Source organism: Perissodus microlepis, chromosome 13 (assembly GCF_051167445.1).
Source record: "Perissodus microlepis isolate ML-2025 ecotype Zambia chromosome 13, ASM5116744v1, whole genome shotgun sequence".
Classification (NCBI taxonomy): domain Eukaryota; kingdom Metazoa; phylum Chordata; class Actinopteri; order Cichliformes; family Cichlidae; genus Perissodus; species Perissodus microlepis.
This window is the reverse complement of record NC_140473.1, coordinates 1,743,642-1,758,569: the sequence shown is the minus strand read 5'-3', so window position 1 is coordinate 1,758,569 and position 14,928 is coordinate 1,743,642. Positions and strand designations below refer to the sequence as shown.

The following is a 14,928-nucleotide window of genomic DNA, read 5'->3' as shown; positions in this document are numbered from 1 at the left end:
CACGTTTCACACTTTTATTGTTGCCTCATTCACTAACAGTTCAATGGTGCAAGATTACCATACACAGAATTAGGATATCTGCATGACACATCTATGCTGTACAGTGAATGGATTATAATTATTACAAATACAGTAAACATATTTACATTTTAGTTCAAGCTCCATACAACATAGATATTTACAAAGTATGAAAATGAAACCGGTCTGACAAATAATAAACAGCGTTAATGACGTTTTTTTTTTTCTTTTCTTTTGGTGAACAAATCTGAAAGGGGGCGGGGTTAACTGATATTAATTGTCAGAGGGGGAAGGTGGAAAATATCATGGCTAGTTTTGTTTGAAAGGCATCAACAGAAAAACACACACAGAAAAAAGTGATGAGGTGAAGAAAGACACAATAAGTCTGCTGTCGTTTTAGATGTCACCAGCTACTTTGTATAGTCCTATATCTCTGATATTAGAAAAAATTAAAATGAGTTCAAATACACCTTTATTTTGATAGAGTTCAGATGGCTGCCTCGCATGACTAATGAGTAGATCTCCAAAAAAAATAACAGACTTCTGATTCACTCAACCCGCTTTCTAATAAAGAGGAAGCACTAATGTAACTCACCTCCTCAGTCGAGGTGCAGGGGTTACATGTTAGGTCTCCTTTTCCTTCCCCCCCTCTCTTACATTCAAACCCTCTCTTAGTTCACACTAGAACAGGCCGCCACACCATCATTTGGTTTAATATGAGTGGAACAACTAAACCGCACAGACTTTAAATGATCAGTTAGTTGAACCTTTTATTAATATGTGCAAAGAGCTGCAAACTAATATTTAAACATTGCAAACAATAAATACACAATCCAAAATAAAAACACCTCTGCAAATGAAGTGGAAACGTTTGCTCTGGCAGCGCTTCGCATCAACATGTATATGAGGTACATTGCACTTTTGAGACTTGATCTGTGCATAGGTGCATCTTTGATGTGCAGCTCAGAGATCCACAATCCAGCACGTTTCTGTTTCTCTGACCGTCAGGTTGGCTGACCCGAGGTCACGTCAGAGCTTTGTTTTTCATCTATATGTAACAGACAGTTGGTACCTCTCCTTCCACGCATTTCATACGACACAGCAGGCAGACTGCTGGTTGGTTGACCAGAGTTTTTCAATACCTTTCTGCATTAACACATCTCGAGAGGCGTAGGCGCCAAAAAGTGAATCCGAAGCCGAATGTAGCAGCTGCAGCACGGCACACAGAGCAAATATTTTCATGGGGTAGTATCAGAAATAAGACCTTTGAATATGTAGTCCCTTTAACTTCTTTCCTTCTATTAAACCATTCATTCATTCTTTTTCCTTACGTCCTTCTAACCTTTTCACTGTGTTTTCTTTGCGTCTTTACAACAAGAGTGTAAAGTTAATAGCAGTAAATGTCAAGGCTTTCTGATTCTCAGTGAGATAGAGCGAGCTAGAGGAGCAGAGAGGGATGTGTTAAATGAGGGTTAACTACCACACTCATCCCAGAACAGACTGCATGTACAAATCAAGTTCTCTCCTTAGTTCGTTTTCATCCTCCTAGTCCTCCTCCTCATCTCCTTGTAACCCTGTTAGTGAGTCAGTATTTTACTGACTCACTAACTGACACTGGCACTATCGGGGGTTTAGAGGCGGCGTATGTACACAGATTGAGGAGGATCTAAGTATGACGTGGATGACAGAGGAAATCGGGCGAGGCTCTCCTGTCAAAGTTCATTCCCACTTTGAGTTTTTGTTTCACAGACGGTTCAGCCTGATGCAAATTCACTGCGAGAAGAAGAATACCCTATAAATCTATTAGCAGCTATAGTTTAGGTAGCAGAGCGTAAACTAACACGTCACTTGGAGATATCTGTAGATTTTTTCGTCATGGTTTCAAATGTAAGCTGGCTGATTTGGTTCATTTTTGTTTTTTGTTCTAAACTGAGCAAACCTGGTCTTCTCCTGAGGACTGCTGCAGGTGTCACGCGAGCATGTTAATTTAATAAAAAACCAACAGCAAAAAAACCCAAAATAGAATGAAACTCATTTCAGGAGACAAATAAAACCGATAGAGACATTTTCTTTTGTACAGATGATTGGCAAACGGAAAGTTTCTAAAGAGTTGTGCACACACAAGTAGACAACTACAACATGCTACTTAGTTAGGGGAGTTTGGGAATGACAACCAAGCGGAACAAAATTAGACCCAAACATTGTCATCGAAACGAAAACACAAAAAGCTGAGGGGAGGGAATAGAGAGGAGGAAAGCTGAGCTGGCAGCGGGGTTGCTGGGGGGAAGCGGGGAGGCAAAAGTTCTGTGGAACTTCAACGTTTCAGTCGCATGAAAAGAGACTTAAGCCACAAGTCTACTTACAAGAGAAAACCATCAAGAATCACAATGATGAATAAGTTTTAACACTTGGTATTTTCTGTATTTTCAAAGGCTTTTCAGAAAGGATGGAAGCGGTGGTTTTCCCGCGTACCGCTCCGCCCGATCAGTTCTTCGTCAGGCCGCCGCGCCGCCTCGCCAGCTTAGATCTGCAGGGAGAGTTTTACGTCTATCCTGCCTCCGACGTTTTTCTCACCTTGGTGGCCAGCTCCTTCTCACGATCCACCAGCTCTCCATGTCAGCGGAATCGTAGCCGCTGCTCTCGCTCGGCCTGATGGCGCTTTCAAAGGTGGTGCTTGAGATCTGCAAGGAGATGGAGGTGGACGTGGACAGAGTGCCCCAGCTCACGCTGGGGGACAGAGACTCGCTCAGGGACTTGGTGGTGGGAGCTGTTCCCACGGGAGCCGCCTCTCCCAGCTTCTCTCTGAGCGCCAGAAGGTGACGGGTCTTTTCATCCACCTGGACGAAAGATGGGGACGAATGTGAGGTGGGGAGAAGAGGGGAGGGTTAGTCATGTAAAGTCTGTACTCTAAAAAACCCTTTTTAGAATAGCACTTTGGTCTTTGAGTTGCAGCTGCTCCATCTTCTCTAGCTCCCACTGGTGCTCTAGGATGAGGCTATCTAAGGAAAGAAGGAAACTTTGTAACAGGGCAGATATCTTTGATTGTGAAACAGAGATGGCCACAGTGCAGCAGCCCAGATTTACCAGTCAGGAGTTTTGGAGTATTCAGTCCCAAAGAGGTTCTTGAGAGAACGGGGTGGGGACAACTTGGCGTCTCGGGAGTAAAAGACCATGCAGATGTCTTTGGTGATAATGGCAGGCTGGATGCAATGGTCCAGCTGTAAAGAGGAGATAAAGGGTGTGTGTTAGACACAATGACATCAAGAGACTTAAAAACACGTAAAAAAACAGGTACAACACGGCGGAGCAGTGGCTGACCTCCAGATACGCAGATAAGGTCATGTAGATCTTCTCTCCATAGGGAGTTACGCAGTTGAGCAGGAGGGAGTTGTGCAGGGAGCTGTCCCACACTGCCTCAAAGCGATAGAAAGTGCTGAAAAAGACAGAAAGAGGAAAAGTTAGCTTGACAGCATTATTTTTTATGAAGTCCTACTTGGTGCTAACATTACAGGGTCTCTGTTTACAGCAGTGTGTCATGTTGTTAAAAAAAGTGAGTGACGTGAGCACAGTTCTGACATATCAAGAAGTGAACGCAGTGACTGAAGCGGTGTTCACATTCATCCTTTAATCATGACAAAACGTGAGGAATTGCACTGAGGTGAGACCTTGACAACAGACAAATCAGGAGCCACAGAGTGTCAAGTGTCAGCCGACACCAATCGGGACAATGATTAGAAAGAAATTCATTTACAGACACGTGAAAAAGCAGTTTAAGGATCTGGATCTAGATTATTACACCACATCATCATTATACCTGTGATTCAGCAGCTGATGGAACCAACTTTAGCAGCAAAAACTTGAGGTAATCATTTTTTATTAGTGTTTCACAGCAGTGTGGACGGATTTCTGGCCCATTTGTCTTTACAATGTTTCTTCGGTTCATTAAAGTTTGCAGATATTTATTCATTCACAGCTTTCTTAACGTTCAATCATGTTGAAGTCTCAACTTTGAGCCACTGCAGCACCACTCTGTTGTTGCTTTGCTGCTGCGCTCTGGAGTCACTGACCCAACGATGATCTCTTTGACTCTAGAGTACTTCATGGCTCACTCAGTGACCTGGACACTTTGCAGGTTCTTTGGCAGCAAAAAAGCTCAAATAATCATCACCCGAGCAAAACCGTTGGTATGACCTGTTTGTCTGATATGCCGTGTTTGGTTTTCACCAATGTTGAAGCTGTGCATTAGGGCTTAGGTTTTCAACTTTGCAAACCTAACCCATGCTGCCATGTTGTATTTAGAGGGAAAATGGTTTCTCCTGGAAGCCTTTCCAAACAGGCCATATTTGTTGAGTCTTTTTCTAATTGCACTGCCATGAACTCCAACATTTAGCATGCTAACTGTGGCCTGTAGAGCCTCAGATGTGTGGGGTGAATTTTCTGAGACGTCCACTCCTGGTAAGATTGGAAACAGTCTTTGAATTTTTTAACTTGTGAATAATCTTTCTTGCTGTAAAATGATGGACTTCAAAGCCTTCCCACATTCGTGGGTATCAACAACTGCTTCTCTAATCCTCACTATGTTACCACTTACCTGAATACGCCACACCAGCAAACTGACAGTAGTGGTTACACTTACTGATGATCTATTGCATTTGATTAGCACTTGGCTGATACTGACCCTCTTAACTAATTATGGAAATAGTCTTGGATGTACTTAGTTTGTTAAACACCACATCTGAATTTGGGCTCAGTGTTTGTTAAATAAATAATGACCTGGTATAATGTGTTATGTGTTGTTCATCTGAGGTTGCATTTACCTCATATTAAGACCTACTAAGGACCTGATTGTTTTTTTTTTATTATGTCCTGATACATAAAACCTGAGAGCTCACATAACTGCATATGCTCAGAATATACAGCACACATGGATACAAATGACTGCCTTGCAGCAGCAATCGTAAGACCATCACTATGAGCTCTATACAAGGTTGCACTGTTCCTGTTATTAACAGCAGGGGGCACTATCAGCCACAGACTGAGAGCCAGATATGCTCTGCTGGTGCCTCATTGGCCTCATTGTTACTGAGGTAAGACTTTATAGTGCGAAACAGCTGAGGGGGGAAACATTGATCTGGAAACATCTGAGTGTTACAGAGGATATACATAGCACTATGGTTCAGTGTCACACAATCACAAACAAATACAGAAAAGTACTAATAAGGGTGTTGCCTCCAAAGATCGCTTTTACTGGTTTGGAGCTTAGGAGGCTTAATATCGACAGGCATGAATGAAGACAGATCAGAACAGCTGTTTTATCACAGCATCCAGTACCAACACAACCATCCACACTCAAGAGCCTGTTGGCTTCAGAGTCAGCAGCTGAATGTCTAAAATATGAAATGTAATTTTTTGGTCCATCAGCTACAGCTACAGCATGAACTGCTTACAGAGGACGGGCCGCTCATCCAAGGCGCAGAACAAAGAAGCGCCGGGGGAACCGCGCTGGCATTAGGAACAGACTGAGACAGCAGGCGCATCGCGCACCACTGCCCAGTATCCTACTGGCCAACGTACAATCCATGGAGAACAAGCTCGATGACCTAAGAGCAAGGGTCACCTTCCAACGTGACATGAGGGACTGCAACATTCTGTGCTTCACGGAGACATGGCTGACCCCCACCGTGCCGGACCGTGCCGTAACTCCGTCGGATTCATTCTTTGTGCTCCGCGCGGACAGAACGGCAGAGTCGAACAAAACCAAAGGTGGAGGAGTGTGTTTCATGGTAAACAGAAAGTGGTGTGATGCCAGGAGCATTTCTACTCTCTCCAGCGGCTGCTCGCCACATCTGGAGTTCCTGAGCATTAAGTGCCGCCCTTTCTATCTGCCCCGTGAATTCACCTCGGTCATCGCCACGGTGGTCTACATCCCACCCCAAGCGGACACAGGTATGGCTTTGTCCGAATTACATGATGTGCTGAGCTCGCTTCAAAACAAGGACCCGGGCGCAGCCCTCATTGTAGCAGGAGACTTTAATAAAGCGAACCTCAGACAAGTCATGCCAAACTTTTACCAGCATGTCTCGTGTCCAACGAGAGGGGATCGAATTTTGGATCACTGCTACACACCATACAAGCAGGGCTACAAAGCTGTCTCACACCCGGCTTTTGGAAAGTCTGACCACAACGCCATCTTCCTCATTCCCCAGTATAAACAAAACATACGGAGGGAAGACGTAACCACGAGGGAGGTAAAACGGTGGACTGCCCAATCAGAAGCTACGCTACAGGACGCACTCAACGACGTCGACTGGGACATGTTCAGAGCATGCGCAGTCGACATCAACGAGTTTACGGAAGTAGCAGTATGCTTCGTCAATATGCTAGCGGAGGAGATTATCCCCACTGCGAGGGTCACCACATTCCCAAACCAGAAACCGTGGATGGACAGATCGATCCGCACTGCAGTAAACGCCAGGACCGCCTCCTACAACGCGGGTCTCGCCACTGGCGATATGAGCGCCTACAAAGCGGCCTCATACGGCGTGCGGCGCGCGGTGAGAGATGCCAAACGCCGGTACCGGGAGCGTGTGGAGTCCCGCTTCCACCAGGGCGACACACGGAGTATGTGGCACGGACTACGCACCATTACGGACTACAAAGCCAGGGACACTGCGCCGATCAACGCCGACTCTGCATTCACCAACGAGCTGAATCAGTTCTACGCCCGTTTCGAGGTTAGCCAGGCGGCTAACGCTATCTACCGCCTGAATACCGAGGACAGTGACGTCATCAGCGAGAGACCGGTGACCAGCATCGCGGAGCATGACGTCCGAGCGGCATTGAGGAGAGTGAACACAAGGAAAGCGGCGGGGCCAGACGGCATCACCGGCCGTCTGCTGCGCTGCTGTGCTGACCAGCTAGCAGGTGTGTTCACTTACATCTTCAACGAGTCCCTGGCGAAGTCTGTGGTCCCCACATGCTTCAAAAGATCCACCATTATCCCTGTGCCCAAGAACAGCAAACCCTCATCCCTGAACGATTACCGGCCAGTTGCACTGACCTCGGTAGTAATGAAGGTGTTTGAGAGGCTGCTGAAGAACATCATCTCCTCCTCCATCCCAGACACCACAGATCCGCTGCAGTTCGCCTACCGATCCAACAGATCCACAGAGGATGCCATCGCCCACGTCCTGCACACCACCCTCAGCCACGTGGACAAGAAACAGGGTAACTATGTGCGAATGCTGTTTGTTGATTACAGTTCAGCGTTTAACACAATAGTGCCCTGCAGACTGTTCACAAAGCTCAGGGATCTGGGACTTAACAGCCGTCTATGTGCATGGGTGTTGGACTTCCTCACTGGCAGAACTCAGGTGGTGAGGGTGGGTAGATGCGTCTCTAACAGCATCACCATCAACACAGGAGCACCTCAGGGATGTGTCCTCTCGCCACTGCTCTACTCCCTCTACACTTCAGACTGTGTGGCCACCCATGGCTCCAACACCATTGTGAAGTTTGCTGACGACACAGTGGTGTTGGGTGCCATCTCCAACAACGATGAGGCGGCCTACATGGGTGAAGTGAAGAATCTGGCATCATGGTGCCAGGACAACCACCTCCAGCTGAACGTCGGCAAGACCAAGGAGCTGGTGGTGGACTTCAGAAGGGGTCAGCACAGAGACTACAAGCCCATTATCATCAATGGAGCTCCAGTGGAGAGGGTGCAGTCCTTCAAATATCTTGGTGTCCACATCTCCTCAGACCTGACATGGGCTGCCCACATTCAGGTCCAGACCAAAAAGGCTAGGCAGTGCCTGTATCACCTACGACAACTGAGGAAGTTCAGGGTCTCTCCAAAGATCCTCAGGATTTTCTATACAGGCGCTGTGGAGAGCATCCTCACACAGAACATGACATCGTGGTTTGGGAACAGCTGTGTGAAGGACCAAAAAGCTCTCCAGAGAGTGATCCGTACAGCAGAACGCTGCTGCAGGATTGCTCTCCCCCCGCTTCAGGACACCTACACCAGGAGATGCCGGACTAGAGCAACGCAGATACTGAAGGACCCGTCCCATCCTGGCAACAAACTGTTCCAACTTCTGCAATCTGGTAGAAGGTTCCGCATCATCCGGGCAAGGACAGAGAGACTCAAGAGGAGCTTCTATCCCCAAGCCATCCGGGCCCTAAACACACACACACCCGCCCTCTCACATCATCTATAATTGACTGAGACAGGACTCTCTTCCAGACACTCTAAACCAAGGCACAATGTACATTCCAAATTCCTTTAATTTTAAATATGTTTATATTGTCTATTCTGTAAAATAGTCAGATGTCTATTCATATTAATGTACAGAATTCACCTGCTTGCTGCTACTACTGCACATTCACCCAATGTATATACTATTTATATATATATATATATATATATATAATGTTCTTCCTCTACCCCCCCCCCCCCCCCCCATTTTTGCACATGTCGAGGAGCGTGTCAGGCTACATTTCACTGTGTGTTATACTTGTGTATACTTGTCTATGCATGTGACAAATAAAGAACCTTGAACCTTGAACCTTGAGAAGCAGCCTAAAGCCCAACAGATTCATCTTTCCAGACTGAAAATATCTCAGAGTGGGGAGGAAGGGGAAGTGAGAGAGCTGGTCAGCCTCGTCCTCCAGACTGGCCAGAGCAGAGGACGCCAGGGAGTCGGTGTGCTCGGACAGCGTGTCCAACACTTTGCCGTTCACATAGCCGCTCATGAGGTAGCGGATCAACTCTATCTTACGGGTATAGTCTGGATGTGCGATATTGATGAACGGTGAGAGAGATTGAAGGGGAAAAGAAGAGGAAGGAGACAGAGTTGGGTAAGAGGATTATATAAATTGTGAGGAATGATTGAATAAGAGACGAAAAAAACAATCCAAAGGAGGCGAGAAATGACAAGGGAAAAAAAGTGGAAGGACACATGAGGCATGCTTATGTAACAAAAAATCAACATAAAATTATTGATGGCAAAGAACACATTGAAGTGACATGGAAACACTCGCCTGGTTTGGACAGAGGCATGGGAATAGGACAGTACTTCCTGGATGCTGTTGGAGGACTGTTGACATAATAAAAAATACCTTTTATTTATATATGCATATAAAATTAGCCAATGTGATTAGAATACAATCGTTTACACATTTCTAACAAAATGCTGCTGCATTAAATATGAATTATCACTGCATGACTGGATCTGCTGTTTGACCCCCACCAACCTGGTCCCGTCCTGATATTCTAACTCTGTAATATGCAACTTCTGTCAGTGTTCTGATACTGGAAACTGAATTTCCCGGAGGAACCACCCGAGGGATTAATAACGTTCTATCTAATCTACATCGACAACAGAAAAAGAAAATCTGCTGCTTGCAACAGCATTGTGTTAGAAGCATTTTTACTGGAGTGAATGCATTTAACTGTACTTGCATCATCTGTTAAAAGTACTTATATATTGCAATAAGACTGCAAAAAGCAAAGGGGACTGAATTCTATAGTATGTGGTATGTGTATAAGGTGACACATGTATGCAGTTTCCTGCCATTAGTGTAATGTAAACTTGGAATCATCACATATCTACAGGTATTTGTACTGAATGAAATGAGCTGTGGTGATTAAAAGCATCAGCAAAAGCATACTTACTAGTGGCCTTTTCTTCTTAGGTCTGGATCTTGATGCTTCTGGGACTGAAGATCACAGCCAAGTCACCAGTTTCATAAACAATAAACAAACAAAAAGCAAATAAACAAAACACTTTCAGAGATCGCACAACTTTTGTTTTCATCTTCATATGATAATGTTCCTTGAATCGAATCTACCATACACTACCATACACACTCTACTACAGTGTATCAAACTATTCTAAATACTTCCACAAACAATGACATACCCATCTTTGTCTTTTTGTGGCTTTCACCAAAAACTCTCCCCCTGGTGGATCCTGTGTTGACGTATGTGATTTTAGGAGAAAAACAAAAACAAAATCATTTTAAATGGTTACATTAAATGTAATAATATCAACATTCAATAGATTTGACTGTACATGTATCAACTGGTGTAAAATACATGTTCCTTGATCCTTGGTCAGGGAACATAAATTACTGTTGTTTCAGCCATCAGGTACTCCTCTAAAATTCAGCCTGGACTCCAAATATAAAGCATACAATACATACAAACATACAAATCACCTTTGCTGGTCTTGTTGCCTGCGTGCTCCACTTGCCCCTCTGAAGTGCTCAGTGGGTCATCCTGTCCCTTGTTGAGCTCAATCTTCTCCATCACATTCCTCACTTCCTCCACCTGCGTGGTCCTCACCTCCCGTGGCTCCATAATCGTTGCCTCCTCCTGGTTGTTGATCATTCGAGTTAGTTTACACAATGGGTCAAACTTTGAACTTTATCCTGCTTTATGCCTCCTAGTTTGTAGCAGACTAAGTATATATGACGTATGAAAGGGAACAGAGTGGAGTTAAAGTGTGAGGGTGAAGGAGAAGATGTTGTGACTCAGTGATGATGATGATGATGATGACCAAACGTCAGTCTACTGGAAGTGCAAAATGCTACAGACCCCTGACTCCACCAAAACATCGTGCTTAAGACTACATACCTTTTCTTCAAGGCCCGTGTACAATGTGCTCTTTAAACAAACTAAAGTAAAATGTGATCATTTCTGCCCAGATAACTAACATTTAAATATCCACAAAGGTTCCGATGCAACGTTATCTATACCCATCACTATTTTATTAAGCTACACCATCACTTGATTTTATGCCATTTACAGTGTGTAAGTACTTTAATACTACTTTAATTAACATAGATTCTCATTCACACATCACATGTATCAGTTACACATATATCAATGAAGGAAGAAAACAGGCACAAACAGATTGTCAGTTGTCTAAGTAGCTGCAATCTGCAGATCAGTCTTTTGATAACTTTGCTTTCTTTCTATCTTTAAGCGTGATAGCAGCAAAAGTGGCTGTCACTCAAGATTTGGAAAGGAAAAATAAGCCACCATATGTTGTTAACTACTGCTGAGGAAGAAACCAACACTTATAAATGATGTGCTGCTTATGTGAAAATGGGAGAAGGATTGATGATTGAATTTCTGTTTTTACAGTAAAATGGTCTTCTAACAGGTAAACATAAGAAAATATTTTTAGACACTAAACATAAATCATAACTTTAAAACTGCAGGATCTGAATCTTACCTTTACAAAGGTACTCATAACATCAGCCCATCCTCTGAAGGGATTCCTGAACATAGGCTGTTAGTCTGCAGCCAGGGGTTAATATTTCATATCCGAGTTCTCCTTTTTTGCTCTTCTTCCCAAGAAGCAGTGCTGGTTTGTAGCCAAGGGCATGGAGTTTTTCAAGCTGCAATAAAGCATGATATTTATATTTATTGGACAGCCTGAGGCGTTCTTCAGTAAACTGGACTACCCCACAGCAGAGCTGGACTGGGACAAAAAATCAGCCCGGGCATTTTGACTAGAGACCGGCCCACCAGGTATTATAGGAAAAACCATAAAGCCTTTGAATGAAAACAAACGTCGTTGTGACAGTGATGTACACTGTCTTGTTGGTACATATGTATCAATCTAATAAACTTAAACCTACACCATCCTCCCTATTCTGCTATTCTAAACAGTACTTAGCCGAAACCCAAAGACTGCTTGGTTGAGTTAACTTCCTGAACTATCTACAACATATGGTGGAAACCTGAAATTAAGACAGAGAAGACTAGAGGTGAGACATGACCATTACTGAATATTAAAAATAATAAATGACAGATTTAGTGATATTTTCATCAACTATTTATTTACCACAAACCTGTTTCTCCATCACCTGTTCAGCTCTGATGATTCAGTAAGGACATCTCCTGGTTTCATCTTCATGTTTCCCTCTCACCAGATAACCAAACCGATATCGTGACCAGCAGCTTTTACAGCTGTGGCTCCAACAAACATCAGCTGATACTAGAAAGTAATATTAAATAAATTCTAACAACAGCTTATCAAGTTTAAAGGCGCTTCTGCTGTTTAACGCGACCTCCGCTAGTTTCCTCTTTCTGGCGCAAAGCGGGAGATAAACAAGCAAGAGAGACGGGACTTGTGGCAGAAACGCCGATCAGCTGATCATTGATCAGTTTCATGATTGAAGTAGCAGCAGGAGAGGGAGGGGGGAGAGTGAGAGAAGAAGAGGCAGCTGACAGCGTAAAGACACAGAATAACTCCAGCTTTGTGTCTTTTTTTATTGTAGCTGAAGTACGGGACAAATCGCGTTTATTTTCAGCTCAATACAAAACGCATAATATTAACTCTGAATACCAGAGGATTCCGTTTTTTATGGCACGGTTGGCAACTCTACTAAGTAACCATATGAATAAAATAAAGTTCACCAGTAACATCATAGCACCCACCCAACTGTACAGAAACTCCATCATGCTAGCTAGTACACAGTACCAGTTATTGTAACTGACTGTAGCACAACGTTAGCACAAGTTAGCACAACGAAAATAAACTACACCTAAACTTGGTTTGACCCAGATAGACTGCAGGTCATAACTTCTTACCTGAAGCTCATTTCACCTGACAGTCGGACTGGCGGCCGCCTTGGGTCTCTCCACCTCCGCCACCCCTTTCCCCCATCCACCTGCTGGCCTCCACCACTTGCTAATTTTACTGAATCCGTGTAAGCTCCACCATAGCCACTACCAAACAATTGAGTTATTTTTACACGTCTGCCAGCATCTGTCCAATCCGCCACCTTTCACTGTTTACACGGTTACGAAAAAAAGACAACAACAAAACATTGGCCCATTTAAAACGAAAAATGACCATCGGCCCACCGGGCAAATGCCCGGTATGCCCGATGGCCAGTCCAGCTATGCTGATGGGGACTGTGAGGGTTTGTAGTTAAATTCCTGCTCTTACAGGATCAGTGAGTGTCTGTTTAAAGATTATTAACATACTTTTACATCACTATGGAACACCAGCATTTCTGCAGAGGACAGAACCCCCTGCCTTAATCTACCATGATGCTCTGTGCTATGTTGTCATGGCAATATGAAGTCAAATAAATACAAATGTAGAAAAATGCACATTTAAAGGAGGACAAGAAGACAGGCAACTGGAAGAGCTTTTGAAGCAGGAAAACTTTTCTGGATTTCTCTTAATTTAACTGGAAATTTTGCTAATACAAGTCAAGGAGGAAACAAGGAGGCAGGTTGGATTATATTTGAGGACAGGACGCATGAAGGAGAAGCATGAGGAGAGAGAAACAGCAGAGCGATGGTGAAGAGCTAATCGTGGATCAAGTCGAAGAAGCAAGCATCAAAACTGTGAGTAAACATAACACACAAAGAGTTAAAAATTACTGTGCTGATTAAGGAAACATTAAATTTGGTTAGTTTGGGGTCTCGAGCTTCAGGTTTGTGGCTTCAGTTACTCTCAAAATTGAGGAAAGACAAAAAATGTTTCTTTTGAAAGGTTGTTGGAGGATTCTTAGTGTAAGAAATATCTGGGTGTTCATCTGCTTTTATTTAAAAACAAAAAAAGTTGAATTTTATTTAGTCACATTGGAAAGGGAAAATTGGAGGATCAGGACAATAACGTGGCCAAATTTACTGTTTCCTTAATCAGAACAATAATTTTGATCTGAACTAGAAATGTTGAAATGGGTTATTTTCTTTCTTCTCTACTGATCACTGTGTTACATGTTTAGTTACTTGTCAGTCTACATAGTTAATGGTACTTTTGAAAAAATGCAGTTTATTCTTAATTTTGTAGAAAAAGGCTCTGCACCTGTGAAAAACAAATCCAAACCCCCCAAATCACTGTAGATCAGAGTAGCTAAGCTCTGGTTAACTGCAATTATATTACAGGAGATTAAAAATATTAGGATGATTGAAAGAAACAAAGATTGCTTTAATGTCTGAAGATTTGACTTTCTTATTGAAAGAGACAAAAAATAATCCATGTGTGACACTGAGAAAAAACTAAAAGCTAAAAAGATCTGGAGGTCCAACTGTTGTTATACAAATGTGCAAACTTGATTTAATGACATTAGAAAGAAAAAATGGGATGTTTAAAAAGGTAATATATAAAAATGATTTTTATATTACTTGAAAAAATGATGTTGGTTAGTGCAGCTGTATTTGGAAAAACTGCTGGGTCACTAGTAAGATGAGATTTAATGTGATAAACTGAGGGAAGGTAATATAATCTGCACACTCGCTATTATTGTTGTAATCCACACACCACCATTATTGTTGCATCCATACACCAGCAAATATTTTATCAAACATTAATCATAATTGGTGATCAATGCAAGTTTTAAGCAATTATATTTATTTGCATTCAAAACCAATTTACAAAATATAAAAAAGAATCTTGTTTTTTTTAAGAAAAAAAGACGTTTCTAACTGACTTCAGTTAGCTGAGCTGTAGAGGAGATTGATGAGCACGCAATAAAGTGAACTTGTTAGGGAGAGATTGCAATCAACTCAAATTTTGATGATAGACACAGATAAAAATGAGCGTTTTTTTAGACACTGGTGTGTGGACCAATCACATGATTATAAACCAGGTGAAAATTGACTTCAAACTTTTGAGCTGTAGTGTAGATTGATTACAATGATAGCGTATAGTTATCTATTACAGAAGAATGTATAGAAGTATGAGGACAGAAAGACACTGTTAAAAAGCTATGAGCTGTCTTGATGCAGAGAAAGTGGAGTTTGTCATCCTGGAGCTGCTGCCAAGATGAATGATGCTCTGCCTCTGTGCTCAAGTTCAGACATAGGCTTTAAGCAACCATGAGCCACTGATAAGCGTGATAGATTAATAAGCATGTATAAAGTGGACTTGTTAA

The 14,928-nt window shown here is 43.0% G+C and overlaps 1 protein-coding gene across 4 annotated transcripts; it reads right to left on the bottom strand.

The window, feature by feature from the left end:
* Positions 1-14,001, bottom strand: LOC146374474 (kinesin-like protein KIF1B). 4 transcript variants are annotated; one of them, XM_084948732.1, is made up of 9 exons: positions 11,887-14,001; positions 11,265-11,430; positions 10,243-10,399; positions 9,945-9,995; positions 9,698-9,741; positions 9,064-9,119; positions 3,337-3,451; positions 3,103-3,236; positions 1-3,013 (listed from the first exon to the last, which is right to left on the bottom strand). In XM_084948732.1, exons 2-9 carry the CDS (start codon positions 11,316-11,318, stop codon positions 2,926-2,928), a joined length of 699 nt encoding a protein of 232 aa, XP_084804858.1. In that variant the 5' UTR covers positions 11,319-11,430; positions 11,887-14,001; the 3' UTR covers positions 1-2,925. The 4 variants fall into 4 exon arrangements, with proteins under 4 accessions (XP_084804858.1, XP_084804859.1, XP_084804857.1 ...); XM_084948733.1 differs by having other exon boundaries at positions 11,902-14,001; XM_084948731.1 differs by having other exon boundaries at positions 12,629-14,001.
* Between the last annotated feature and the right edge of the window lie 927 nt (positions 14,002-14,928).